The sequence below is a fragment of the Herpailurus yagouaroundi genome, unplaced genomic scaffold, assembly GCF_014898765.1.
Source record: "Herpailurus yagouaroundi ecotype Mexico unplaced genomic scaffold, PumYag 246, whole genome shotgun sequence".
NCBI classification, from domain to species: Eukaryota; Metazoa; Chordata; class Mammalia; order Carnivora; family Felidae; genus Herpailurus; species Herpailurus yagouaroundi.
Window position 1 is genome coordinate 12,702,378 of NW_024412463.1, and position 27,218 is coordinate 12,729,595.

General features: G+C 50.0%; 2 protein-coding genes across 2 annotated transcripts in view; one reads left to right on the forward strand and one right to left on the reverse strand.

The window, feature by feature from the left end:
* Positions 1 to 162: 162 nt before the first annotated feature.
* SAMD10 (sterile alpha motif domain containing 10) lies at positions 163 to 4,450 on the reverse strand. Its single transcript, XM_040459769.1, has 4 exons — positions 2,720 to 4,450; positions 541 to 722; positions 271 to 463; positions 163 to 179 (listed from the first exon to the last, which is right to left on the reverse strand). The coding sequence occupies exons 1-4, from the start codon at positions 2,808 to 2,810 to the stop codon at positions 163 to 165; spliced, it is 483 nt and encodes a 160-aa protein (XP_040315703.1). The 5' UTR covers positions 2,811 to 4,450.
* A 103-nt stretch (positions 4,451 to 4,553) lies between these two features.
* The window catches only part of PRPF6 (pre-mRNA processing factor 6), a 49,275-nt gene continuing 26,610 nt past the window's right edge, over positions 4,554 to 27,218 (forward strand). Inside the window, exons 1-9 of the mRNA XM_040459954.1 lie at positions 4,554 to 4,739; positions 6,918 to 7,086; positions 8,419 to 8,537; positions 13,258 to 13,336; positions 14,032 to 14,208; positions 14,440 to 14,595; positions 23,623 to 23,717; positions 24,175 to 24,331; positions 25,174 to 25,336. Of these exons, the coding sequence (XP_040315888.1) occupies positions 4,669 to 4,739; positions 6,918 to 7,086; positions 8,419 to 8,537; positions 13,258 to 13,336; positions 14,032 to 14,208; positions 14,440 to 14,595; positions 23,623 to 23,717; positions 24,175 to 24,331; positions 25,174 to 25,336 (1,186 nt within the window). The 5' untranslated portion in view covers positions 4,554 to 4,668. The remainder of the gene's footprint in view (positions 4,740 to 6,917; positions 7,087 to 8,418; positions 8,538 to 13,257; positions 13,337 to 14,031; positions 14,209 to 14,439; positions 14,596 to 23,622; positions 23,718 to 24,174; positions 24,332 to 25,173; positions 25,337 to 27,218) is intronic.

Genomic DNA, 27,218 nt, shown 5'->3' on the forward strand with positions numbered 1-27,218 from the left:
CATAGACTTAAAGAGAAAGAGAGGCAGAGACAGAGAAGTAAGGAGAGGAAAGAGGGGGATAGGCAGAGGAAAGGCAAGGACGGACAGAGCCGGGGCAGAGAAAAGCCAGAAAAAGATAGAAATGCACTGGGAGGCAATGGCAGATTCTGCAAAGAGACAAACCTAGAAGGAGAGGTTGACTAGAAGGAAACAGAAGACAGGAAGAAATGATAGCAAAAGAAACTGAGGCAGGCTGAGGGGGGCTCTCCAGGGGATCCTTACGCCCCTCACACCCCCAGCAACCGAGGGTACCTGTGATGGCGTGCTGGGAGAAGGCCTCCACGTAGACGAGGTAGTTGTGGGGACAGTGCTTCTTGAGCCACTTGCAGACGTCCTGCTGACTCCACAGAACCACAGGCCTCGTCAGGCCACCCAGTGAGGGACTTGTGTGGTACAGACCATAGTGGTCGGAGTATAGCCGGCCCTGCAGGGGAGATGGGTGGCAGGTGGAGTGAGGTGATGGGGAGGGCAGGGGCTGAGGTGGGTATGCTGGGTGGGTACCTGGGGGGCCTCTGTGCCAGGCTGCTGCAGGAGCTTGACTGGCCGGCCGCCAGCGGCCCTCTGGCTACGGGAGTCGTGCCACGTGAGGCTGGTGCCTGGCGTCCGAGGCAGGTGACAAGGGATGCTCTCAGTGGACACTGTGTGATCCAGGAGGGTTCGGCAGAAGCTGAAGTGTGCCGTGGCTGTAGAGCACGGGTGCCTGGTCAGAGTGGTCAGGGACAGGGCCAGAGGACCCTCTCTCTGCAAACCAGCTCCCTGCCCAACCCATCTTCCCTCCCAACACAGAGAGCCACCTTCCCAGTTAGAGGTTCCCAACCCCCCAAAGGCAGAAAGGAAGTACACAAGAGCTGTCTTGAGCACCCACCCAGCCCAAGGATGACGACCTAGAAACACCTTTCCTTTTCTGAGTACACAGTTCATACTCTGGGGAACAGGACTGTGCTTAGATTAGAGAGGAAATGTGCCCACCAGGGAGCCTCAGACTTATAGCCTGGTGAGGGGCTATCCTGAGTCAGGCCTGCCTGATCTTGCCCTTGCCTTGGGCTGACACGTGCTGAGCCAGAGTGGGGCACAAAGACAGGACCTGCTTGTGAGGGAGCACTGGCCCCTACGTCCTGGGAGAGCCTGCATGGTGGGAACCCCCTGAGTATGCTGCCTACCCCTCACCAGTGAGGGCACCCTGTCTCTGCAGCCATACCTAGCATCTGAGACTTGGCTCCTGCCCTGTCATGCTCTGCTCATCTGCTGACCCCCACCAACAAGAGGCCTGAATGAACTCCGGGTCAGCCAACAACCAGGACGGCTCTCCTCCACCTGCCGCAGAGCCCTTGGCCCAGGACAGCTCCTGGGGGTAGTGGGCTTCCAGAGGGCATGGGCTGCTCAGCACAGTTATGCAGGGTCCAGCCGTATGCTCAGAGGGCCCAGTGACACCTTGCGCCCTCTATTCCCCAAACAGACTTCATTTTACTCTTGAAGTTTCAGTTTCTCTCTCATTTCTGGGCTTGTTGCTGACATAGGTCATGGGAGAGCAGACACCCCGATGAGCTCCTCCCAACACCTTGCACAGGTCTGGGCACAAAGGGGGTGCCCAGAAATACCGTGGATTAATGGATGGATGGATGGATGGATGGATGGATGGATGGGTGGGTGGACAAAGGCTCTGTGTGGTATCCACAAGTCAACAGAACCCTAGGGAGAGATAGGGCCCAGGTGTGCCCTCATCTTTACAGCATCCAGGCCCCAACTCAGCAGGCAGAATCAGGTTCTTGGCCAGGGCGCCTGCCCCACTGGCTCTCAGCAGTAGAATGAGAGACCCTGCCTCCCATGGACACAACCTCGCAGCCGCAACTGAGGGCAGGGTTTGGCGATGTGCCCGAGAGGTCTCGGTATCGGGGAAAACCCATTACTTCCCCTCCTTCTACCCCTTAAGATTCCTCCGACTTAACATCCCCCCTTCATTCTTACAACGTTCTGGAATCGGATGACACCAGGTGACTCTAAAATTGAGGTCCAGGTGTGGTGTGGCTGCCCCGTTGTGGCTTCTAGTATCGTGGAAAAAGATTAATAAATCTTTCAGGACACAGGTGCCTGTGCCGCTCGGCCTCGCGTCTCAGGGCCTCGCGAGCGGAGCCGTGCAGGGCCGGGGCCCCAGAGCTAAGCTCTGGGCGAACCAGTCGGACGCCACCGAGCGCGCTGCACCTGTCAGGGTACAGCCGGGCCCCGCCCATTTCCTGCCCAGCACCAGGAGGGATCTCCATCTTTCCGTCCGTCTGCCCGTCGTTCCGTCCCTCCCTCTTAACCCCAACGTCAGAATTCCAGCATAAAATGGGGCGGGGGCGCCCAAGCCCGACTGTGGCCTCGGCTCCCTCTCGGCCCCACTGCAAGAGCTGGGGAAGGAAGGGGAGCTCGCGCGAGGGAAAAGGTGACCGCAGGATGGTGCGAGCCTGAGGACAGGAGCCCCAGCCCATAACCTCCTTCCAGCCAAGGGTGCGCCGATCCCCGAGGCCTGAGGCTACCCGCCCCGCCGCCCCAGCTCAGGACAAAGACACCGGAGACCCCGTTCGGCCAGGACGCGCCCCCCAGTCCGCGCCAAGCCGCCACTTGGAGTCCGCCAGTTCCCGCCCCCGTTCCTCTCGGTCCTCGAGCCCCCAACCTGCGATATCCCCGAAGCCCTGCTCACCGTCCACATCCCGGCGCTCCCCGAAGCCGGCGCGCACAGCCCCGGCGCGGCCTCGCGGGGGGCTCAGCTTGGTCCTTAGCTCCGTGAACATGGGGCCCAAGGATCCCGGGCCCGTGCACACGCCCCTCGCCGGGCGCAAGGCGGCCCGTGTGGCCGGCGGGGAACGCGCGCCGCTGCCCCGCCCCAGCCGGCCCCGCGCCCGAGCCGGTCCCCCGCGCCCGGCGAGTCTGCGCGGCGAGGCACCTGCCTCTGAGCCCTGAGTGCTGGGCGCGCTCCGGGAGCTCCGAGGTGTGTCGGCGGCGCGCAGGTCTGCGTATGCAAAGGGTGTCTGCCAGGGTAAGGGACGACCTTACGCACCTGGGCATGGCTTCAAGGAACAGTGATTCTGTGCACCTATACGGGATCCAGACGTCTGAAGGGACTTCTGAGGCAGGGAAATAAAGATGCGATCTTTCGCGCGGGGAAGGAAGGGGTAGGAGGGGAGTATCCTACCTGCTCCTGGGATCTTCTGTCCACCGGAGCCCAGGTCAAAGGCCAGACCGATGCCTTGCAACCACTTCCCTTCATTCTCCTACCTCAGATTACCGACTCACTCCTTTATTTACGCATTCTTCACACCTATCCAGAGATCTCTCCTCAAATGGGCACTTGCTTCCCTAGACCCTCTCTAAACCCCCACCACAATGTGAACTCCAGTAAGACAGCCAGGGTCTCTCCCCTTCCCTCTGTAGCCCCAGAATCTGACTCAGTGCTCAGGATGTGGCACCAAAAGGGGGTTGGCTGGGAATGGGGAGGAGAGAGAAGCTCCAAGGAGGCTGCAGCAGGCAGGAGGAATGTGTTTGTTCTAGGACCCCGCTGAGAAGTGCTAGGGTGGGCTGGGGGCTGCCCTGTCCAGAGGCTACCCACTGAGTTTCGCTTGCTCTGCCAAGTCTGAGCACTCTCCCCAGGTGTATGTGGGCTGCTGGAGGATGTCCCACAGAATGAGCAAAGGTACACGCGGAGATACAGAAACGTATGCAGAGTCGTCATGTATGTCCACCTGAAACACGAGCACAGGTGATCTGACTGGTACCCATGTCCACCAACACACGCAAGTAGAGATCTGCACCGAATTCACCCACATGCTGTGGCCACGCATGCCCACATACCGAATTGTTCCCAACATATCTACTGCCTTTACTTATTTTCGCCAATTGGCCCTGTAGGGGCTGCGCTTCTGCCCTCACTGCCATGTTCAAGGTGTGGTGGGGGTGGGAGTGGAGCCTGTACAGGGACTGGTGCCTGAACTGGAGCCCGGGGAACCTGAGCGCTGAGAGCTAGAACAGCAGCCTGCACCCTGGGGCACGAGCAGACAGGTGTGCCCACGATCAGGACACATACACCGCACACAAGCTGTCCACAACTAGTCAGGTGCAGCCCCGCTCAGATGTGTTAAGGCCAGCCCCAGGGCCAGGACGATTCTGAAGGGAAAGGTGAATGGCTAGGCCTGGTTATGAGCGGTCCCCGGCGGTCAGGCGGACTCGGGGAAGGGACCCATGGGTCCCGCTCATGCAGGCAGGTCTCCTCGGAAATGCGTCGAAAGCACGCAGTAAGTAAAGATGCCCCAGGCTGAGTTTTGAGGTCCTGCAGGTTTTTTTCCAGGACGATGTCGCTCCAGGAGGTCTCCAGCTGGGCGGTTCGCACGCCTCCCCACTATCAGGCGCCCCGCGCGTGCGCCTGCCACGTCCCCGCCCCATCGCCGGTGCCGGAAGTCGGTTTTCAGGAACTTCCGCCCGAGGAATGCGGAGTGGGCGGGGCTTCGTGCGGCCGGCGACCTTTGCTTCCGGGGCGCGGGTGACGCAGGGCCCGGGAGTTCTTCCTGCTGAAGAACCTGGGACGTCTGTGGTCTTTTGCCTGCGGTCGCGTCCTCCGTCCCCTCTTCCTCTCCGGCGGTGGTCGTCACCGGCGCCATGAACAAGAAGAAGAAGCCGTTCTTGGGCATGCCCGCTCCTCTCGGCTACGTGCCGGGGCTGGGCCGGGGGTAAGGCTGGGGGCGAGCCGCGGCGCTTGAGGGGAGGGAGCCGGCGGCGCGGGCCCCGGGGCCCGGCGAGCAGAGCGGGCCGCGCGCGCTTGGGGAAGAGGGGCTGGGGGCCGGCCCGGGCCCGGACAAGACCGTCCTCACTACCCGACGCTTCTCCTCGGGAATCAGTCGGATTTGGGGAGCTTGGCGACGGGGAAGATTTCTCGAGAGGGATGACAGATTAGGATCTGTGGCCACACTGTTTGCAAGACGTCCCTGGGCTTGGTTTAATCCATGTAGAAGAATGATGCTTTGGGGTGGACCAGAGCTGAGTACCACTTCTGCTTGCTCCCTAGACGACGCGAGGCTTGGGCTTTGACCATGCGTTGGTGGTGAGCCCGTGTTTGGATCTGTAAGATGATCTGTGAGCAGGTCTGCAGTGAGGACTACGGGAATCTTTGACGGGTCGTAGGAACACCGCGGCTACTCTCCCCAGGCCAGGCAGACCCCACACCCTTGTCGAAAGCATAAGTGATCCTTTCCCGACCAGATTCCTCTGTGTGGCGGCTCCCAGTGCCCCCTTCTTTCCCCGTGGTGTTGGTCGTCATACACTGGGTGTTGGAACTCTCAGCTCAGGCACGCAGGGCATCTGTGAGGCTTGTGACTGGGTCTCCCGTGCCTGTCACACGGATTACTGTCACAAGTGGTTGAATAAATGAGCAGTCATCATCATTCTATTTGTTTGGTTATTCATTTGTTTAGGGAAGCTATCAGGTTGCCCTGTGGGGGGTTAAGGTTGGAGTGGGGAACACACAAGTCTCACTGGCATCATCTTCAGAAGACCTCCTACCAGGAGAGGTGAGGTCTTTGCATTACTAAATATACAAAGAGGAGCAGATTCGTTTTTTAAGCCTTTTTTCCGTAAAGTTTATTTGTTTTGAGAGAGACAGAGACAGAGAGAGAGCGCGCATGTACATGAGGGGAAGGGCAGAAGGAGAGGGAGGGAGAGAGTCCCAAGCAGTCTCCACACTGTCAGTGAGGCATTGGATGTGGGGCTTGATTGAACTCACAGACTGTGATCAGCAGTCAACGCAGGGATGCCTGGGGGGCTCAGTCAGTTGAGCGTCCGACTTCAGCCAGGTCACGATCTCGCGGTCCGTGAGTTCGAGCCCCGCGTCAGGCTCTGGGCTGATGGCTCAGAGCCTGGAGCCTGTTTCCGATTCTGTGTCTCCCTCTCTCTCTGCCCCTCCCCCGTTCATGCTCTGTCTCTCTCTGTCCCAAAAAAAAATAAACGTTGAAAAAAAAAAAAAAAGAGTCGATGCTTAACCCACTGAGCCATGCAGGTGCCCCTAAAAAAGGAACAGGTTTGGAACTCTTGGGTCCCAGCGGTCAGGGAATGCTCTATCGAGTGGTAGCATTTGAGCCTTATTTGGTAGAAGATTGGGATTTAGGGATGTAGAAATGTGTGTGACTGACACTGTGTGTTGGGTGGTGAAGAAAAAAGGCCTGGTGTGGAGGAAGCTGAGGGACTCTCAAGGGGTCTGTTGGGTGGAAGGTGCAGGGGTGGAGGGACCAGAGTTCCTGTAGGAGAGACAGAGCCGTCAGAGTGCCATGGTCAGACTGCGCTGAAACGAGAAGAAGGCTAGAGGCAGGGGTAGCGAAGTTGGTTCCCGGCTGTGATGGGAGTCAAGGTTTGGGGAGGAGGGGTTTCAGAGGTAGACTCAGTAGAACTTGGTACCGATGGGATGGAGGAGAAGGCACGGAGGTGAGGCCGGTGGTCTGGTGCCCGCCTGGTACTTGGAAACACCCCAGGGCGGCTGCAGGATAAGCACAGAAAAGGAATTCTGGTTGGGTCACATTGGGGTTGAGGGCCTCCTTGGATGTGTAGGGGACGCGATCAGCAGGTTATTGGAAGTGGGAGGCGGGAACCTGGGCAGAGGGAGGTCTGATGCTCTGGTGAGTCTCTCAAGGAGAATGTGGGGCCTTGGTAACCTCCTCAGGGTAGGTCGGAAGCTTTCTGTCCTGAAGAGAACAGACTAGTAACGTTGGCGAGCACAGCGTGCTTGGTTCCTTACTGCCTGGCGCTTTGGTGCCTTCCCAGAGATGCGAGAAAAAGAGGGGTTATTAAGCGGGGACTGTGGAGGGGGAACAAAGGAACAAGTTCGCCTGGATAAATGGGTGTCTTGGGGTCTCCTGCAGTGCCACTGGCTTCACCACCCGGTCAGACATTGGGCCCGCCCGGGACGCAAATGACCCTGTGGATGACCGCCACGCGCCCCCGGGCAAGAGGACCGTCGGGGACCAGATGAAGAAAAGCCAAGCTGCCGATGATGACGATGAGGATCTGAATGACACCAACTACGATGAGGTGACTTGTGGCACGCTCCCAGCCAGTCCCCAGAAGGGCCGACCAGCTTCTTGACCCCGTGTGCTCTTGGCATCTCTGGCGACGGGCTCAGAGAGGCCAGTACAGCTAGCGCCTCTGCTGTGCCCAGGGTACCTTCAGCAGAGGGCAGGAAGGGAGCAGGACAGACAAAGATACGTGCACTGTTGTCTCTTCAGAAGAGATGTACTAGCCCTGGGGTTTTGTCTTGGCTTGTTTTGTTTTGTTTTGTTTTTTTTCCAACGTTTTTATTTATTTTTGGGACAGAGAGAGACAGAGCATGAACGGGGGAGGGGCAGAGAGAGAGGGAGACACAGAATCGGAAACAGGCTCCAGGCTCTGAGCCATCAGCCCAGAGCCTGACGCGGGGCTCGAACTCACGGACCGCGAGATTGTGACCTGGCTGAAGTCGGACGCTTAACCGACTGCGCCACCCAGGCGCCCCTGTCTTGGCTTGTTTTTAATAATGAAAATTCCAGGTGGAATTGGCGATGATTCTCTATTTTGTTTCAGTGCATACTCTCTTAGTTAGTTAGTATTTGGCCAGTTGAGGTTTTCTTCATGTGTGTTCTAATAGGTGGCATTTTTACTCAGGAAAAGATTTTAAAAATTTCAATTCTGAAATGATTAAAAAAAAATTTTTTTTAACGTTTATTCATTTTTGAGAGAGAGAGAGAGAGAGAGAGAGAGAGCGAGCAGGGGAGGGGCAGAGAGAGAGGGAGACACAGAATCCGAAGCAGGCTCCAGCCTCTGAGCTGTCAGCACAGAGCCCGATGTGGGGCTCGAACCCACAGACCGCGAGATCATGACCTGAGCTGAAGTCGGACGCTCAACCGACTGAGCCACCCAGGCGCCCCAATTCTGAAATGATTTTAAACTTCCAGGGAACTTGCAAAAATCGCGTGGAAAATGCCTTCACTAGCTTCTCCTCATCTCACGTGACCTTAGTACAGTTATTGAAACCAGGAAACTAACATTGACACAACACTGTTGGCTGTGTACCTAACCCGTGGGCCTCATTTGCGTTCCCTCCGTTTTCCCCTGGTGTCTTGTTTCTGGTGCACCCAGTCCAGGACCCTGCACTGCACTGGCTGTGTCTCTTGGTCCCTTCCCCTCTGGGTAGCTCCTTTATCTTTCATGCCCATGATACTTGTGAGCAGTACAGATGACTGACTTTATCTTCCCTCAGTTTGGGATTGTCGGATTGAGAAAAATTGTTTCACAAACGTTTTACAGCTAGAGGTGTTCTCTGTTTCTGCTTGTGGGGATTGTGTTGGGGGTAAAGCTGACCCTCTAAGTATGTTGTTGTGTCCTTAGTTTAATGGTTATGCTGGGAGCCTCTTCTCCAGTGGGCCCTACGAAAAAGATGACGAGGAAGCGGATGCTATTTATGCCGCTCTGGATAAAAGGATGGATGAAAGAAGAAAAGAAAGGAGGTAATGTAAATTTCTGCCCTTTACACTGTATTTACCCAACTCTCTTTCTCCTTCCTTTTTTCTTTCTCTTGCTTTTAATTCTACTTATTTATTTTAATAGTTTATTTTGAGAGATAGAATGTGCATGCATGAATTGGGAGAATGACAGAGAGAGGGGGGAGAGAGAATCCCTGGCAGGCTCTGAACTGTCAAGAGCAGAGCCCAATGCAGGGCTCGGACCCATGAACCGTGAGATTATGACCTGAGCCAAAGTTGGACGCTCCACCAACTGAGCCTCCCAGGTGCTGCATTAAGATTGTATTGTATTTATTTTTTGACGTTTGTTTATTTTTTTAATTTATTTATTTAAAAAAATTTTTTTTTTCAACGTTTATTTATTTTTGGGACAGAGAGAGACAGAGCATGAACGGGGGAGGGGCAGAGAGAGAGGGAGACACAGAATCGGAAACAGGCTCCAGGCTCTGAGCCATCAGCCCAGAGCCCGACGCGGGGCTCGAACTCACGGACCACGAGATCGTGACCTGGCTGAAGTCGGATGCTTAACCGACTGCGCCACCCAGGCGCCCCGACGTTTGTTTATTTTTGAGAGAGAGAGAGTGCAAGTGGAGGAAGGGCAGAGAGGAGACACAGAATCCAAGCAGGCTCCAGGCTCCCTGCTGTCAGCACAGCTGGAGCCCACAAACTGTGAGATCATGACCTGAGCTGAAGTTGGATGCTTAACTGACTGAGCCACCCAGGCACTAATCTCTGTACCCGTGGGGTTTGAACTCATACCCAAAATCAGGAGTCATATGCTCACTGATTGAGCCAGTCAGGTGCCCCTGTATTTACCTAACTTTAAAAAATTTTTTTTTTCCAAATTTATTTATTTTTGGGACAGAGAGAGACAGAGCATGAACGGGGGAGGGGCAGAGAGAGAGGGAGACACAGAATCGGAAACAGGCTCCAGGCTCCGAGCCATCAGCCCAGAGCCCGACGCGGGGCTCGAACTCACGGACCGCGAGATCGTGACCTGGCTGAAGTCGGTCGCTTAACCGACTGTGCCACCCAGGCGCCCCTGTATTTACCTAACTTTAAAAGAGATACTTGCTTTGACTTACTTCAGATGTGGAGAAAAGTTGCAAGAGCAATGCACGTGTCTGCTCAGCTCTGAGGCCACCTGGATCTTAATTTATGGCAGCCACACTTGGATAAGTGCCAGGCTGCTGGAGCGTAGTCTTAGGGCTGGGGACTGGAGTGGAGAGCGTAAGAACTCTATTGTTTTCCAGAAATCTACAGAATTTGAGGGATTGTTTTGATCACACGTCAGGATTACTGTCTTTGAGAGGGGTGTAGTGATGTTAGTTGATGTTTATTAAGTAATTTGGAAGTTAGCTGAAGATGACAGATGAATATGTAAGTCCTTGTAGGCAGGGGCTGTGGCTTGAGAATCTCGGTCCACACGACAGCGCTGGGACTGCGTTGGGACTGTGGGGAGTCAGGCTGGGCTGGTAGGGATGGGTGACGGTGAGCCTGGAGGGAGCAGGTGCACTCTGTCCTTGGGGGCCTGTTCAAGAGAAGATGTGGTTTCTCTGTGGGTTCTCAGGTGGGTGTCTCGCCCTGAACTTTGGTTTAGCAAATCTGTTCGTTGATGTTACTTCAGTCTCCATTTGATATGACAGCTTTCTGAATTCCCCGACCTTGTTTCTGGGGAAATTAAAACAAAGTGAACACATACTCTTTTAAACCATAATAAGTTACATTGTTTTGTAAGTTTTTTATGATTTGTAAAACAAATTTTAAAAATGAAACAAGTTACAAATAAGAAAGCTGTAATTTTTTTTTTGTACTGAAAGAATGTGTTTTCGTTATAGAATATTGGGACAGTGAGACCAAGTATAGATAAAAGGGTTATATTTGGTCATAAGTCCAGAAAGTGATAGTTAACATTGCTTTCTTACACATGCAATTTAGTAACTTCCCATAATGTGTGTAGAGTTTTTATTTTGGAAGGGCGAAATACAGTTGTTCAGGGCTTTTTGTGAACGCTTGGTATTAGTTATAACATAGACGTGCGTTATTTTATATACATCTAGTAATTAAGTATATGTGGTTTTGCATATTAAAGAAGGTTGAATTTCAGTCTTCTAGAATTCACTTCAAAAACTGGGGGACATGGATATGTGTAGAAAGTCATCTCATTAAGTGGTTTTGGAAAAATGCTTGACTTTTAAAACTTCTGTTAGGAGTACTTTTTACGATACAAACTAGTGGGACAGTGCAGCCGACCATGCCCTCATGTAGTCTCAGCCCTGGCTACACAGCTTGTGCATTTGCTTCTCCCACATCTGCTGGTGGTCTTTGCTGGGTCGTGTCAGGGTCAGTTTATCCTCTGCACTGGTGCAACACCTTTATTGCCCCCAGCAGCATGAACCCCAAAGCTTTATTCCAATGACTACCTGACAGCCAGTCCATATCCGTATTTTCTTAAGAAAAAAGTTTTTTAATGTTTATTCATTTACTTATTATTTTTAACATTTATTCATTTTTTAAATTTTTTTTTTGTTTTTTTCAACATTTATTTATTTTTGGGACAGAGAGAGACAGAGCATGAACGGGGGAGGGGCAGAGAGAGAGGGAGACACAGAATCGGAAACAGGCTCCAGGCTCTGAGCCATCAGCCCAGAGCCTGACGCGGGGCTCGAACTCACGGACCGCGAGATCGTGACCTGGCTGAAGTCGGACGCTTAACCGACTGCGCCACCCAGGCGCCCCAACATTTATTCATTTTTGAGAGTCAGAGGGAGAGCATGAGCAGGGGAGGGGGAGAGAGAGAGAGAGAGAGAGAGAGAGAGAGAGAGAGAGACAGAATCTGAAGCAGGCTGCAGGCTCTGAGCTGTTTGTTAGCACAGAGCCCGATGCGGGGCTCAAACCCACAAATTGCGAGACCATTACCTGAGCTAAAGTCAGATGCTCCACCGACTGAGCCACCCAGGCGCCCCAATGTTTATTTATTTTTGATAGAGACAGAGTGTGAGCAGGGGAGGGGCAGAGAGAGGGAGAGACACAGAATCCGAAGCAGGCTCCAGGCTCCAAGCTGTCGGCAAGCACAGAGCCTGACACGGGGCTCAAACTCAACAACCGTGAGATCTTGAGCTGAGCTGAAGTCAGACGCTTAACTAACTGAGCCACCCAGGCACTCGCATATTTTTCTGCTGGGTCCAGAACATAGTAGAACTGCTCTTTTCCAAACCAAGATACAATCAAAACCACTCCTCATTTCCTGTCTCTTAAGTCTGTCCCCTTACCCTGCCTTTTTAAAGTTTTTGTGCCATTGGCTTTTTGAAGAGATCAGTTGTTTGGTGGCAGGGCGTGAGTTATGGAGTGGCTGCCCATCTCCTCGGGTGTCCTTAACCTGCTCACAGTATTCCCTGTGGAGTGGGAATTGGATCCTGAGGCTGCATTAAAATCAGGTAAAACGAGTTTGACCAGAAAAGTTGATAGGGGCAGCTTCTCTCCTATGTGTGTTTCTTTTCATTAGGAGCCATGAGGACTAACTGTCTCCAGCTTATGGGGAGGTGCTGGTCTTTTCCAAGCGCGTCATTTGTCATAACACATTCCCGTGCCTGGTGTTTTCCTCTTTACCTTATGAAGAAAATGTAAATCTCAGTGTTAGGAAGTATTAGTTACGTGGGTCACATTAACTCTTGTTTAACTTGGTTGATGCTTTGTTACAGTAACCCATAAATTTCTTCTCAGTGCCTAGACCTGGTCCTAAACCACCAGAACCCGGTAGCTCTCTGTCCCTGAAGGCCAGTTGCATGGATTGATGAGACAGCCCATTAGTTCTGGCACATGGAGCAGAAAGCTGTCTTTAGAGGTGCACTGACTGCTTGGAAGGGAGGGAAGCAGTGACAGGCTGAGAGTCAGGTGAGCAACTAGGACAGTGGTTCAGTTTTCACAGGATGGATCTACCTTTGGGATTTTGTAGAATTTTAAAGGTGTAAATGCACTCATATTCAAATGCAAGTATTTTTATCAGGGTAAGATAACCTGCGCCCTGTCCCTTTTTTTTTAAGTTTATTTATTTTGAGAGAGAGAGCGGGGAGAAAGCATGTGCACTTGAGCTCATGGGGGAGGGACAGTGAGAGAGAGAGAGAGAGAGAGAGAGAGAGGGAGAGAGAATCCTAAGCAGGCTTTGTGCTGTCAATGCAAAACCTGATGTGAGGTTGGATCTCATGAACCACGCATGGGATCATGACCTGAGCTGAAATCAAGAGTTGGATACTTAACTGAATCATCCAGGCACCCCCAGCTTACTTTTATTTTAGTGAATTTCTGCCTGTTTTCATTTGGTAAATAATTGGGTCAATATAATTATGGATGTATCCATTGATACTTTAAAGTATATTTGATTTAGCTGCTGAGTGTGTGGAATTACTCTTTTGGTGACTTAATGAAGAATAATAAAATGATTTCGTTTCAGAATTGACGTCCAGTATTTCTCTTTTTTTGAGAGAGGGTGTGCATGTGCGAATGTGGGGGAAGGGGCAGAGGGAGAGGGAGAGAGAGAATCTTAATCAGACTCCATACCCAGCACAGAGCCTTATGCAGGCCTCAATCTCATGATCCTGGGATCATGACCTGAGCTGAAGGCAAGAGTAGGATGCTTAACCACCTGAGCCACCCAGGTGCCCTGACGTCGAGTATTTCTAATGGATGCACACATTTTACTTCCTAGGGAGCAAAGAGAGAAAGAAGAAATCGAGAAGTACCGAATGGAACGGCCCAAAATCCAACAACAGTTCTCAGATCTGAAAGTAAGTGGATGGGTGACACGCACTTTCTCATGCATCTAAGTTACCCAGCAGAGAATGGGGTAGGATTGATGAGACTTTACTAACTTTGCTCTTTTTTAATTTTGTATCTTTTTAAATATTTACTTATTTATTTTGAAAGAGTGCGAGTGAGCATGAGCAGGCGAGGGGGAGAGAGAGGGGGAGAGAAAATCCTAAGCAGGCTCTGTGCTCAGTGAGGAGTCCGACATGGGGCTCCATCCCACAACCATGGGATCGTGACCTGAGCCAAAATCGAGAGTTGAATGCTCAACTGACTGAGCCACCCAGGTGGCCCAGCTTGCTTTTATTAAATTCATGTGATAGCAGAAGGTCCCTGCTTTAGTGTTTAATTTTATGTATATGTGTGCAAAGAAAAAGTTCTTTCTCTGCTGAAAAAAAATGGGACTTGTGAGCTTATTTTCTTAGTAACTTTAACTCTGTTTGTGCATGAGGTTCTCCACACAGTCCTCTGGGCTTTGACAGAACAATTTACATTTGAGTGAAATAGAGTAGATCCAAGACATTGAATTTTTTGAGTGAAGTAGATAATTTCTGCATCAAAATTCTTTCTAAACCATGATGATTTGGGGACCAGGGGTCAGGGAGAACATAGTTTTTCATGTGCACATGAAAGTCTACCAGAGAATTCATGTTTTTCGGGGGTCGAATGTTTCCAGAGGAAGTTGGCAGAAGTCACAGAAGAAGAGTGGCTGAGCATTCCCGAGGTTGGTGATGCCAGAAACAAACGCCAGCGGAACCCGCGCTATGAGAAGCTGACTCCCGTTCCCGACAGTTTCTTCGCCAAACATTTACAGACTGGAGAGAACCATACTTCAGTGGATCCTCGACAAACTGTGAGCATCTGAAAAGAAGGCGACTAGGTCTTTAGCCTCATTAGAGAGATCAGTAGTGGGAGCCATGGGTGGTGTTAGAGTAAGTGCTTCTGTGGTTCACAAGCTGAACTGTGGCTGAGTCTGTATAGCTGCATGTATATCAGGCTACCCTGGAAAGATTTCAGAGTGATGGGATTCTTGTGCATGAAAATGCAACCCCGTGTTTTTTCTCCTCTCCCCCTCCTCCCCCAGCAATTTGGAGGTCTTAACACACCCTATCCAGGTGGACTGAACACCCCATACCCAGGTGGAATGACACCTGGATTGATGACACCTGGCACAGGTGAGCTGGACATGAGGAAGATCGGCCAAGCGAGGAATACTTTGATGGACATGAGGCTGAGCCAGGTGAGTCTGTGTTGCGTGGCGTCTTCCTACGATGTAGAAATTGCTTTCTGATGATCAAACTAACGTATGTTAGTGAAAAGTGCATATTTTGAAGTGCTTTGTCACAGGATACGCAGACCTGTGACGAAGTAGTGTCCTGGCAGGACCCTGCGTCCAGGCGGCCTGTGCATCTGCCTACAGGGCACGCACAGGTGTGGTGCAGTCAGCGCCAGCGGCAGAGGCCGGGCCGCACGGTGCTCCTGTTCCCTCTCAGGGAGCTGAGGGTGGTCGCAGGTGACAGAGGGCTGCCTGACAGACCGAATGAAGGCACTCATGTCAAGCTGCGCGCTCTCTGTCAGTGCGGCTCGGTCCTTCCACCTTTATGCAGAAATTAAGTGCGGGTGTATATCCGCGGTGGAATATCACTCAGCCGTACTAAAGAGGGAGAGCTGGTCATTTACAGCAACGTGGGTAGGCTCAGAAGATACTATGCTAAAAGAAGTAAGTCAGACAGAAAAAGACAAATACCAGATGATCTCGTTTGTATGTGGAATTGAAAAAACAACCAAACAAAAAATAGACTCTTCAATACAGAGAACAAACTGGTGGTTGCCAGAGGGAGGAGGGAGGGTAGGTGAAATAGATAAATGGGGCTTAAGAGGTACAAACCGCCTATTGTAAAACAAGTCACCATGATGGAAAGTACAGCGTAGGGAATTGTCAGTAAAGTCGAGGTAGCGTTGTACGGTGGGTGACTGCATCGTGGTGAGCCCCGGGTGACGTATGGAGTTGTCGAATCAGCATTATACACCTGTTATACTTCGTATGGTAATTCTACTTCAATAAAAAAAAGTTAAATGTGGGGCGCCTGGGTGGCGCGGTCGGTTAAGCGTCCGACTTCAGCCAGGTCACGATCTCGCGGTCCGGGAGTTCGAGCCCCGCGTAGGGCTCTGGGCTGATGGCTCGGAGCCTGGAGCCTGTTTCCGATTCTGTGTCTCCCTCTCTCTCTGCCCCTCCCCCGTTCATGCTCTGTCTCTCTCTGTCCCAAAAAAAAATAAATAAACGTTGAAAAAAAAAATTAAAAAAAAAAAAGTTAAATGTACATATTTTCTGCCTGCACTTGAGTAAATTTGTCAGTGCTCTAGAAAACCCAGGTGAGGTGCAAAAACCTTTCTAATTATGACATGCACATCGGAAACCATGAAGGGAAATATTTCCAATTTGATTATGTACCAACGATAAACTTTTGCATGATAGAAAGCACTGTAAATTCACAAGAATGCACAATGTGGGAAGAAGAATCGTCACGTGCTCGACTGCCTGTGTTGCATGGATGACCTTCCACGGTGTAGCCTCACACGGATGCACCTGCACATTCTTAGGAGGCGTCCGGGCCTGCACCCTCACACCACCAGTGGATGACGTGGGCTGTGCAGCAGGAGCTACTTGTGACTACAAGTGGCAAAACAGTGTAGTGAACATCTCAACCGTGACTGTTTGATGCAGCGAGAAACTTTCGGGTTTTCAGGGAACTTTTACCGTACTTGACCTTTTTCTGGTGAGAAGTATTTTATAATACAAATCGGCGTACAAATCTAAAAAATGACACGTTTTTATGTTCCTGGATGTGTACCTACCCTATACTTCATAAATTGGGCAGTAGCTCACTGTTAATGGGTATCGTGATTGAATCTTTGAGGGACTTTGTGGGGTTTCATTATTATTAATATTTTTTTGCTGTTACAAACCACGCTTTGGTGAGCTTGTTTGTGTATCTTTAAAATGGACTTGCGGGTTTTTTTCACCTAAGTGCTAAGCCGTCTCTCCAGCACACGGCATTTGAGAGCCCACGGCAGAGGCGGAGCTTTTGCGACCAGAGGCTTGCTGCGCCGGCTGAGGGCGGGGCACGCATCGCCTCCGTGGTCACTGTCACCGACCGGAGAGGCACGCCCCCCGCGGCCAGCCAGCCTCCGTCTCGCTTCCATTCTTGCCGGTGGCCTGGCTGCATCTTCTCCTGCGCGTCTCCTGTCCCAGCAGTGCCGTCAGTGCTGCTTCCGGCTCCGTTTCCCTCTTGTCTCGACCCTGCTCTGACGTAAATCATCATTCCTGTTGTGCGCGTCTCCAGGAGTTGTTTCTCTTCTAGGGTTTTTTATGGAATACAGAATAAGTTCTTAAAAATCCTTTATGGTAACTTTTTTGTGGTAAAATACATGTGATAAAATTTACCATTTTAATGATTTTTCTTAATGTTTATTTTTGAAGGAGAGAGAGAGACAGAGTGAGCGGGGGAGGGGCAGAGAGAGAGGGAGGCACAGAACCCGAAGCGGGCTCCAGGCCCCGAGCCGTCAGCACGGAGCCCGAGGTGGGACTCGAACCCACAAACTGTGAGATCGTGACCTGAGCCGAAGTCGGACGCTTCACCGACTGAGCCCCCCAGGCGCCCCCGTACTTAAGCGTACAGACAGTGGTGTTGAGTGCGTTCATGTTGTTACGAGACTGTCACTGCCGCCCGACTCCAGAACTTCTTCATCTTCCCAAACTGAAGCTCTGTCCGCATCGATGCTGATTTCCCAGTTCCCACCTCCAGCCCCTCTTAACTTCTTTTCTTTCTGTCTCTACGAATTTGACTTGACTCTTGCACGTACCCTCACGTGAGTGGATTCGCACAGCATCTGTCCTCTTGTGACTGGCTTCATTTCCACTAGAGTGATGTTCTCAAGGCTCATCCCGACTGTGGCGTGTGTCGGTACCTCTTTTCTTTTTCAAGCTGAAAAACACTCCATCGTGTGTATGTATAGATCCCATTTCGTCTGTTCTTTCGACAGACGCTTGGGTTGCTTCCACCTTTCGGCCATTGTGACTCGTGCTGCTGCGGACACGGGTGTGCGGGTAGCCGTTTGAGTCCCTGCTTCCGAGTTCCTTTGGGTGTAAACCCAGAAGTGGGTTGGTGGATCACGTGGTGACTCTCTGTTTACTTCTTTGAGCAGCTCTGCCTAAGGGTTGCGGTTTCTCCCTATCCTGGACATTTGTTATTTTCGGATATCCTGGTAACAGCCGTCGTAACAGGTGTGAAGTACTGTCTGGTCGCTGTGGTTTTCATTTGTGTTTCCCTGATGAATGTTGAGTGTCTTTCCATGTGGAGAAATGTCTTTTCATGTCTTTTCCTTGGAGCAAAGTCTACTCAAGTCCTTTACCCATTTTTTTGGTGTTATGGTTTTATTGACACAAATACAGCGTGCACATAAGCTGTCTGTTCATTTTGTTTGCTGCACAGCCTGGCTTGAGATTGGTGAGTCTCATGGCTGGCGGGGCTGTGCTTTGCACAGCGGTTTTGTGGTTCCTGGAGGGACCCCGTGAGCGGTCTCTGCATAGTAAGATCTGTTGCACGTCAGCAACGCTTCAAGCTCCTTGACGTCGTGGACGAGGAACTTCCGGAAGCCACTGGGGAGCGTGTGCTTTGTTTTCTTGTTGCTCCCGTAACCGGTGCTGGCCATCAGGATCTGGCCCTTGAACCTTCTGTGCACTCTATTTTCCGTGCCTCTGGGTTTCTGCCAGTCGAGTTTAATTCGACACATGGGTCTCACTGGTGCTGGAGGAACTTGGTTCCCTTTCTGACGGTGCTGTGCTTCACCTGAGGTCTGAAGGCGGCCACGATGCCGGGGAGTGACAGCACCGAGGACAAGCTGCCCGTTCTTTTTCAAGAGCAGTTTTAGAGTCACACCAGAGTTGCGAGAAAAAGACAGATTTCCCATATGCCCTCTGCCCCCACACGTGCGTAGCCTCTTCTATTGACAGCATTCCCATCTGAGTGGGCCAGTCTTTGAAATTAATGAACCTACCTTTACAAATCATCATCCAAACCTGTAGTTGGTATTAGGGTTCACTCTTGGTGTTGTGCATTTTATAGATTCGGACAAACGTATAATAACGTGTATCCACCATTGCATAGTTGACTCTTTTTTTTTTTTTTTTAATTTTTTTTTTTCAACGTTTATTTATTTTTGGGACAGAGAGAGACAGAGCATGAACGGGGGAGGGGCAGAGAGAGAGGGAGACACAGAATCGGAAACAGGCTCCAGGCTCCGAGCCATCGGCCCAGAGCCCGACGCGGGGCTCGAACTCCCGGACCGCGAGATCGTGACCTGGCTGAAGTCGGACGCTCAACCGACTGCGCCACCCAGGCGCCCCGCATAGTTGACTCTTGAACAACGCAAGGGTTAGAGGCAGTGACTCCCTGCTCAATTGGAAATCCATGTGTAACTTTTTACTCCCCAGAAACTTAACTGCTAAAGCCTATTGTGGACTGGAAGCCTTACTGATCACTAACTGTTGATTGACGCCTATTTTCTACGTTGTATGTATCATGAACTGTACCCTCGCAATAAAGGGAGCTCAAGAAAAAACATTATTTAGAAAGTCGTAAGAGAAAATACATTTACAGTATTATCCTGTATTGAAGAAAATCCATGTAATTCAGCCATGTTGTTCAAGGGTCAGTTATTATATCACTAAAAAGAGGTTCACTGCCTTTTAAGAGATATAAAAATTCCCCTGATAAGCTCTGCCAGCTCGTCCCTCCCTGCCTCTCCACCTCTAGCAATCACTGAACTTTTTACTGTCTTCATAGTTCTGCCTTTTCCGGAATGCCATATGATTGGAACCATTCAGTGCGTAGCTTTCTCAGATTGGCTCCTTTCAGTTAGTAACATGCATTTAAATTTCCTCCATGTCCTTTCTGTTGTTTTTTTTTAATTCACATTAGCTTAAAAACATTTTTTTGATGTTTTGTTTATTTTTGGGAGTGAGAGTACAAGCGGGGGAGGGGCAGAGGGAGGGGGACAGAAGATCTGAAGCGGGCTCTACGCTGACAGCAGCAAGCTTGATGCGGGGCTTGACTCATGTGAGGTCATGACCTGAGCCAGTGTCGGGCATCGCACCAACTGAGCCACCAAGCCACCCAGGCACCCCTCACGTTAGCTTTAATTGTAATAAGATTTGGCATCTTTTTGCATGCTTAGTGGCTATTTCTTTTTAAAAAATGCTTTTAATTGCAGTGTAGCTGACACACAATGTTACATTAATTTCAAGTGTGCTTCTTTATGTCCTTTCTTGGCTTCACAGCTCATTTCTTTCTGTCACTGAGCACTGCTCGTTTTCTGGATCTATTTTATCCATCATCTGCTGAAGGACATCTTGGTTGCGTCTAAGTTTTGGCAGTTTTTTTTTGTTTTGTTTTGTTTTAATTTTTTTTTAACGTTTATTTTTGAGACAGGGAGAGACACGGCATGAACAGGGGAGGGTCAGAGAGAGGGAGACACAGAATCTGAAGCAGGCTCCAGGCTCTGAGCTGTCAGCACAGAGCCCGACGCGGGGCTCGAACTCTGGGACCGCGAGATCATGACCTGAGCCGAAGTCGGCCGCTTAACCGACTGAGCCACCCAGGCGCCCCAGTTTTGACAGTTTTGAATGAAGCTGCTATAAACGTTCGTGTGCAGTTTTGTGTGTGTGTGTACGTGTAATTTTTTAACTCTGGGTAAATACCAAAAAGTGTGACTATTGGATTATATGGTAAGAATATGTTTAGTTTTGTAAGAGACCAACGAACTATCTCCCAAAGTGGCTGCACCGTTTGGCATGCCCGCCGGCAACGCATGAGAGCTCCCGCCGCCCCACACCCTCACCGGCGTGTGGTGTCAGTGTTCTGGAAATTGCTCGTTCTAAGAGGTGTGTAGCAGTATCTTGTTTTCATTTGCATTTTTCTCTGGTGACATGTGACGTGGAGCATCTTTTCATATTTATATTTGTCATCTGTATATCTTTGGTGAAGGGTCTGTTAGGGTCTTTGGCCCAGTTTTTAATTGGATTCTTTTCAGATTATTGAGTTTCAATTGTTCTTTCTATGTTTTGGATACACGTCCTTCATCAGATTTGTCTTTTTGAGTATTTGTTCCCAGTCTGCGGCTTGTTTTTTTATTCCCTTGACAATGCCTTTTTATTAAATTTATTTTTAAAATTTACATCCAAGTTAGCATCTAGTGCAACAATGATTTCAGGAGTAGATTCCTTAGTGCCCCTGACCCATTTACCCCTTAACCCCTCCCACCCCCCCCCCCCCCCCCCCAGTAACCCTCAGTTTGTTCTCCATATTTGTGAGTCTCTTCTGTTTTGTCCCCCTCCCTGTTTCTATATTATTTTTGTTTCCCTCCCTTATGTTCATCTGTTTTTTCTCTTAAAGTCCTCATGTGAGTGAAGTCATATGATTTTTGTCTTTCTCTGACTGATTTCGCTTGGCATAATACCCTCCAGTTCCATCCACGTAGTTGCGAATGGCAAGATTTCATTCTTTTTGATTGCCGAGTAATACTCCATTGCATATATACACCATGTCTTTATCCATTCATCCATTGATGGACATTTGGGCTCTTTCCATACCTGGGCTGTTGTCGATAGTGCTGCTGTAAACATTAGGGTGCATTGTCCCTTCAAAATAGCACAGCTGTATCCCTTGGATAAATACCTAGTAGTGCAATTGCTGGGTCGTAGGGTAGTTCTGTTTTTTATTTGAGGAACCGCCACACTGTTTTCCAGAGTGGCTGCACCAGCTTGCATTCCCACCAGCAGTGCAAGAGAGATCCCCTTTCTCCGCATCCTCGCCAACATCTGTTGTTACCTGAGTTGTTAACGTTAGTCGTTCTGACAGGGGTGAGGTGGTATCTCATTGTGGTTTTGATTTGTGTTTCCCTGATGATAAATGACGTTGAGCATCTTCTCATGTGTCTGTTGGCCATCTGGATGTCTTCTTTGGAGAAGTGTCTGTTCATGTCTTTTGCCCATTTCTCCACTGGATTATTTGTGTTTTGGGTGTTGAGTTTGATAAGTTCTTTATAGATTTTGGATACTAACTCTTTATCTGATATGTCATTTGCAAATATCTTCTCCCATTCCTTCGGTTGCCGTTTAGTTTTGCTGATTGTTTCCTTCGCTGTGCAGAAGCTTTTCATTTTGATGAGGTCCCAGTAGTTCATTTTTGCTTTTGTTTCCCTTGCCTCCGGAGACGTGTTGAGTAAGAAGTTGCTGCAGCCAAGATCAAAGAGGTTTTTGCCTGCTTTCTCCTCGAGGATTCTGATGGCTTCATTTAGGTCTTTCATCCATTTAGAGTTTAGTTTTGTGTCTGGTGTAAGAAAGCGGTCCAGGTTCATTCTTCTGCATGTCGCTGTCCAGTTTTCCCAGCACCACTTGCTGAAGAGACTGTCTTTATTCCATGGGATATTCTTTCCTGCTTTGTCAAAGATCAGTTGGCCATACGTTTGTGGGTCCATTTCTGGGTTCTTTATTCTGTTCCATTGATCTGAGTGTCTGTTTTTGTGCCAGACAATGCCTTTCACAGACAGAAATTTTTTAATATAAGGAAGTCTAATTTATCCGTTCTTTCATGGATGGTGCCTTTGGTGTTGTGTCTAAAAAGTCCTCACCAAGCCCCAGATCATCTACATTTTCTCCTATGCTACCATGTAAGAGTTTTATAGTTTCGTGTTTTATATTTAGGTTTGTATTCCATTTTGAATTAATTTTTGTGAGGGGTATAGAGTCTGTGTCTAGATTCATTTCTTTGCATGTGGATGTCCAGTGGGTTTAGTGCCATTTGGTGAGGAGACTGCTCTTGCTCCGTTATGTTGCCTTTGCTCCTCTGTCAAAGATCAGTTGACTGTATTTCTGGGCTCTGTGCTCGCCCCCCACCCCCGCCCCAAAGTAAGCTCCACACCCGACATGTGGCTTGAACTCAACAGCCCTGAGATCAAGAGTCCCATGCTCTACGGACTGAACTAGCCCCCTGGGCCCTGTTCTCTACCACTGATCCATTTGTCCATGTTTTCGACAGTACACACTTTCTTGGTTACTGTGGCTTTGCAGTGAGTCTGAAAGTTGGGTAGTATCAGCCCTCTGACCTCTTTCTTCTGCTTCAATATTGTGTCGGCCACTGCAGGCCTTTGTCTTTCTACATAAGCATTAGAATCAATGTGTTGATACCCATGGAATAACTGGTTGGGATTTTGATTGGGATTGCATTGAATCTATAGATCAAGGTGGGAAGAACTGATATCTTAATGATATTAAGTCTTTTTTTCAGGAACATGGAGAGTAGATGATACTTTTTTGTTTTGTTTTTTTAGAATTAAAAAAAAATTATTTTTAGCATTTTTTTTTTTTTGAGAGAGAGAGAGAGAGGGGGCACAAGTGAGTGAGGGGCAGAGAGAAAGAGAGAGAGAAAGAGAGAGAAGTGGGGCTCACCTGAAGCGAGGCTCGTGCTCACCCCAAGCAGGGCTCGAGCTCAGGAACCATGAGAGCCAAAGTCAGAAGCTTAATAGACTGAGCCACCCAGGCACCCGATACTTTGTTTTTAATTTCAGATTCCTTTTGTTCACTGCTGATATATGGGAAAGTGATTGACTTTTGTATGCAACCTTGTATCCTACACCCTTGCTATAATCGCTTATTAGGTCTGGGAATTTTTATGTTGATTCTTTGGATTTTCTACATACACAGTCATCTGCAAACAGAGCCTTATCTTTTCCATTCCAGTCTAGACCACTTTCCTCTTTCTCTTGTCTTGCTGAATTCACTTAGGACCCTCTGTCCACATTTCTTTTTTGTTGTTGTTGTTGTTACTGTTTATCAGGGTAATTTTAAGGTTCACAGAGAGAATTGTATAATGAACTGCTATTTGCTAATTTAAAGAAAGTTATTGAAAGAATCTTTTTACTTTATAATTTCTAGGTTTTACTCATTCATAGGTAGACCTTATGTTTAGCTACGTTTTTTTCCCCATGGGGCTTTTATGATTTTTTTTTTTTATAACTCTGTTTTATATATATATATGTGTGTGATCATCACAAACTGTTGTTTTGAGTTAGTGTTGTTTTTCTACCTTTATAGTGTCCGTATTCACTGGTGGTCAGGATTGTGGGAGGGGTCCTGGGGCTTCTGGGTACTTTGTTTTGGCGTCTTTGACTCCCCTCCAGTTCCTGTTTGACTTGTCCTGCCTTGCAGGTGTCTGACTCAGTGAGTGGGCAGACTGTGGTTGACCCCAAAGGCTATCTGACGGATTTAAACTCCATGATTCCGACCCACGGAGGGGACATCAAGTGAGTGCTCTGTGGAACTGGTGGGAAGGAGTGGGACTCAGGTTGCCTAGAGTGTTTTAGATTTTATTTGAAAAGTATGCAGCCAAAATAGGACGTGGACGTTCTAAAAAACATGTGGTGAAATAGGTTGATTTTTATCTGTACGGTTAAGTATGTTGTGGATATGAAATATGTTACAAATAATATTCAAAATTGGTGGGCATGCTGAACTAGAAGGCACCTTGCTAACTGTGTCCCACACGAGGACCCTCAAGCTCAGCGCCTGCCCGGCGCCTGGAGAGGTCTTAACAGCCTGTTTGCACGGGTGCTCCGCAGCCTTCTCAGAAGGGTGCTGGTCAGAGCTTTGAGCGGGTTTTGCCCCTTGGGACATCAGATTTGACAGTCCCTGCACTGGCGTCTTCGTTCTGGGCCTGGGCATCCCCTCGGCCTGACCCTGTGTGCCTTCTGACCCTTGCAGTGACATCAAGAAGGCACGGCTGCTCCTCAAGTCTGTGCGGGAGACAAACCCTCACCACCCACCAGCCTGGATTGCATCCGCCCGCCTGGAAGAAGTCACCGGGAAGCTGCAAGTAGCACGAAACCTCATCATGAAGGGGACGGAGATGTGCCCCAAGGTAAGGCTCGGGTTAGGGTTTTCCTGGAAGGCTGCACGATGCCAGCCGCAGAGGGACCCTCAGTGTCTGTAGCACGTGGGGCATCTGTGAGAGGTAGACTTGAGGTAGAATGAACCTGCCTGCCTCTTGGTGTCGAGACTCCACACAGCTGGACAGGCCAGGGGGAGGAGGCAAAAAGTGTGAAAGGGCTTTTTCCTGCTTATTTTCACTTAGAGTTTAAGGCTCATCTACGGTTAGTTTAATGGCAGGATAACCTTAACCAGACAGCTAAATTGGTCAGCTTTTCCACCCCACCTAATATAAGAGGCATAAAGATTAATTCTCACTCTTAGGAGACTATTCCAGTACTTTTTTGAGAGGTGGGGAGACTAGACAAGCTTTAAAAAGTCCTTTGAGACCCTCTAACGCACCGTACATTTATTGTGCAGATGGGGTGCCCTTGGCAGTGAAAGATACCCTCTCTGAACCCTTAACACAGGACATCAGGCATAAATTAGAACTTCCCAGGCAATCCCACAGCCACATGCTGATACGTCTCCATTTCGTCTGTCGATTGACTCATCATCCCAAAGGGCAGACTGTTCGTCTCTCGTAGTGTTGTGTGTTTCCCCGACTTGGACACAGAGGTGCTGTAGCGACATTCCCAAGCGTTGGCATTACAGGGCCCCCGGTGCAGGCGTGTTTGAGACCAAGCTCACGGACTTAGGTTTGATTGTAAAACCTGGGGCCATGGGTCTGATGAGCCCAGCCCCTCCTGTTCCTGAGGCTTTCGGGGTCGCCTGCTGCTCTGCCTCAGCTTACTGCCTGCACGGACACTTCTGTTGTTTTGTTTTGCCTCACAGAGTGAAGATGTCTGGCTAGAAGCAGCCAGGCTGCAGCCTGGGGACACAGCCAAAGCTGTGGTGGCCCAAGCTGTCCGTCACCTCCCTCAGTCTGTCAGGATTTACATCAGAGCAGCGGAGCTGGAAACAGACATTCGCGCCAAGAAGCGGGTTCTTCGCAAAGGTGAGCCTCCCTGGGGCTGCCGTCACCAGCGGATGCATCTGGGGCTGTGACCCACGTGAGGCAGGCGCCACCTTCTCCACTCCTGGTGCCCGTGTTCTCACTCGGAGAGCAGACTCTTCACTGCTTTGCTCAGGCTTTTGGTGGAAACGGTTAGGGAATGGGTGATGTTTTCAGGCCTTTTTCTGGGCTGGGTTGCCTCTGCTCTTGGACCCTCTTGGATCGGGGGGTAGTTTCCACTCTGGATGAGGCACTCGGGTTTATATCCCACACCTGCCTTTTCCCGTTGTGTGACCTCGAGCACGGTAAGCAGTCACGCTGTGGCCCAGGTTTTCCTATCTGTAAGAACAGTGCTCATTCGGAACCTGCTTCTTGGGGCTTGATGTGGTGGTGTCTGTGGGGGGCAAGCCGGGCCAGCCCAGGGCAGGCTTTGGGGTGCCCGTCTTCTCCACTGTCAGGAACCTGACGCTGTGGCAGGTAGCGTGTCATGGTTTTAAGGCTGGACCAACTGGGTGGTCACAGCAGAGCTGTGTGTTAATGGGGTCCTTCCCGTCTCCTGAAACCCTTGCTGGGTCACGGGATAGCACCTGTCTTCTCGCCTGGTGCTTCAAGCAGGGTGGCATGTGCCATCGGCTCCTGTCACAGTGAATGGTTTGTATGGCGAGGAGGCTGTCCCCACCCAGGAGTCACTGCCCAGATGGAGCCTGTGTGGTGAACTGTCGTTGTTGCAGAGCTCGCGTTAAGAGCCGCGTTTCTCCCTGCACAGCCTGTGAAGTGGATGCTGCTTCTGGTCTCTGTTCCAGAGCAGATGCGCGTGAGAGGGCTGGTCCGGAGTAAACCTGTGTCAGTGGCATAACTCTACTTGAATTGGTGGTGTGGGGAAAACGAGGTATGTTTTGTAGACTTGAGGGCAGTGTTCGGTGAGAGGTTCCCAGCGCTTGTTTTTAAGGTGGGTGTTTGAATGAGATGTTAAGAGGTGTGTGACCTCAGGCCATGCGAGTGTTCTCACACAGTTTCTGACTGTTTGTTCTCTGTGTTTGATTGAGGCCGGGCAGAGTCCCCCTTGTGCCTGTGTGTGTTCGTGCGTGTTTTCCTCTCTTGGGTCTGGTTCTTGATTGCAGCCCTACGACCCGTTAAGTGCTCAGCCAGTCTTTTAAAATGAGGCCAGGAGCAGAAAGTTAGCACCTGTCTTGGTTTATAGAAATCGGCTTGTCTTTTTTTAGCCAGAAAATTAGTTCTTTAATGACAAACATATTAAACTGTGGGTAATTAGCATTATTTATTTAGGAAAGCTCTACTGAATCTCGCCTGCCACAACTCATGATGAATGTTCAAAATGTCTTTGTGGCCACTCCTTTTTCACCACCACATTACCTGGATTCATTTCCATCTGGCTTCAGATTTGGAGAGGGGAGCGGGCATGGAGGTGGGGCCTGCAGAGCAGTGTTGACTGATGGCTTTTCCAAGCTGTGCTGGATCTCTAGAGCAACGGCTCTCCTGCCTCTGCTTCTCTCAGAGAGCTGTGCTAAGGTAGAAAGAACATGGAGTCCCCAAGCTGGCCTCTGCCCCTAATCCCTGCTCTTGGTCCTGGCCTGCCCCTGGCCTCAGAGTATTTCCAAGAACAGCATTCTTTTTTCAGATGCCTGGGGCAGAGCTGGGTGCTGCTTCAGTTAGCTCTTGGTGAGAATCAAGGTGACAGCTACTTCCATCAGTGACTTAGGACACCTCTCCAGCCCTTAGTTGCTGGCGTGGGAGCTCTGGGTCTCAGTTGAATGCAGCTGGCCGCTTAGTCCGTTGTTGGGAGGATTTGAACTTGGAACGCTAGTCTGACACCTGAGTGACCTTAAGCGTGGTATTAGACCTTTGAGCTGGTGTCCTTGTCTGT

What these genes read in the sequence shown, in the direction of transcription:
- SAMD10 (XM_040459769.1), bottom strand. Translation starts at nt 2,810, where the DNA reads ATGTTCACGGAGCTAAGGACCAAGCTGAGCCCCCCGCGAGGCCGCGCC. An exon ending in GGAGCGCCGGGATGTGGACG is followed by an intron (nt 723 to 2,719) that starts GTGAGCAGGGCT and finishes CGTGCTCTACAG; the next exon opens with CCACGGCACACTTCAGCTTC. An exon ending in CTGGCACAGAGGCCCCCCAG is followed by an intron (nt 464 to 540) that starts GTACCCACCCAG and finishes TCTCCCCTGCAG; the next exon opens with GGCCGGCTATACTCCGACCA.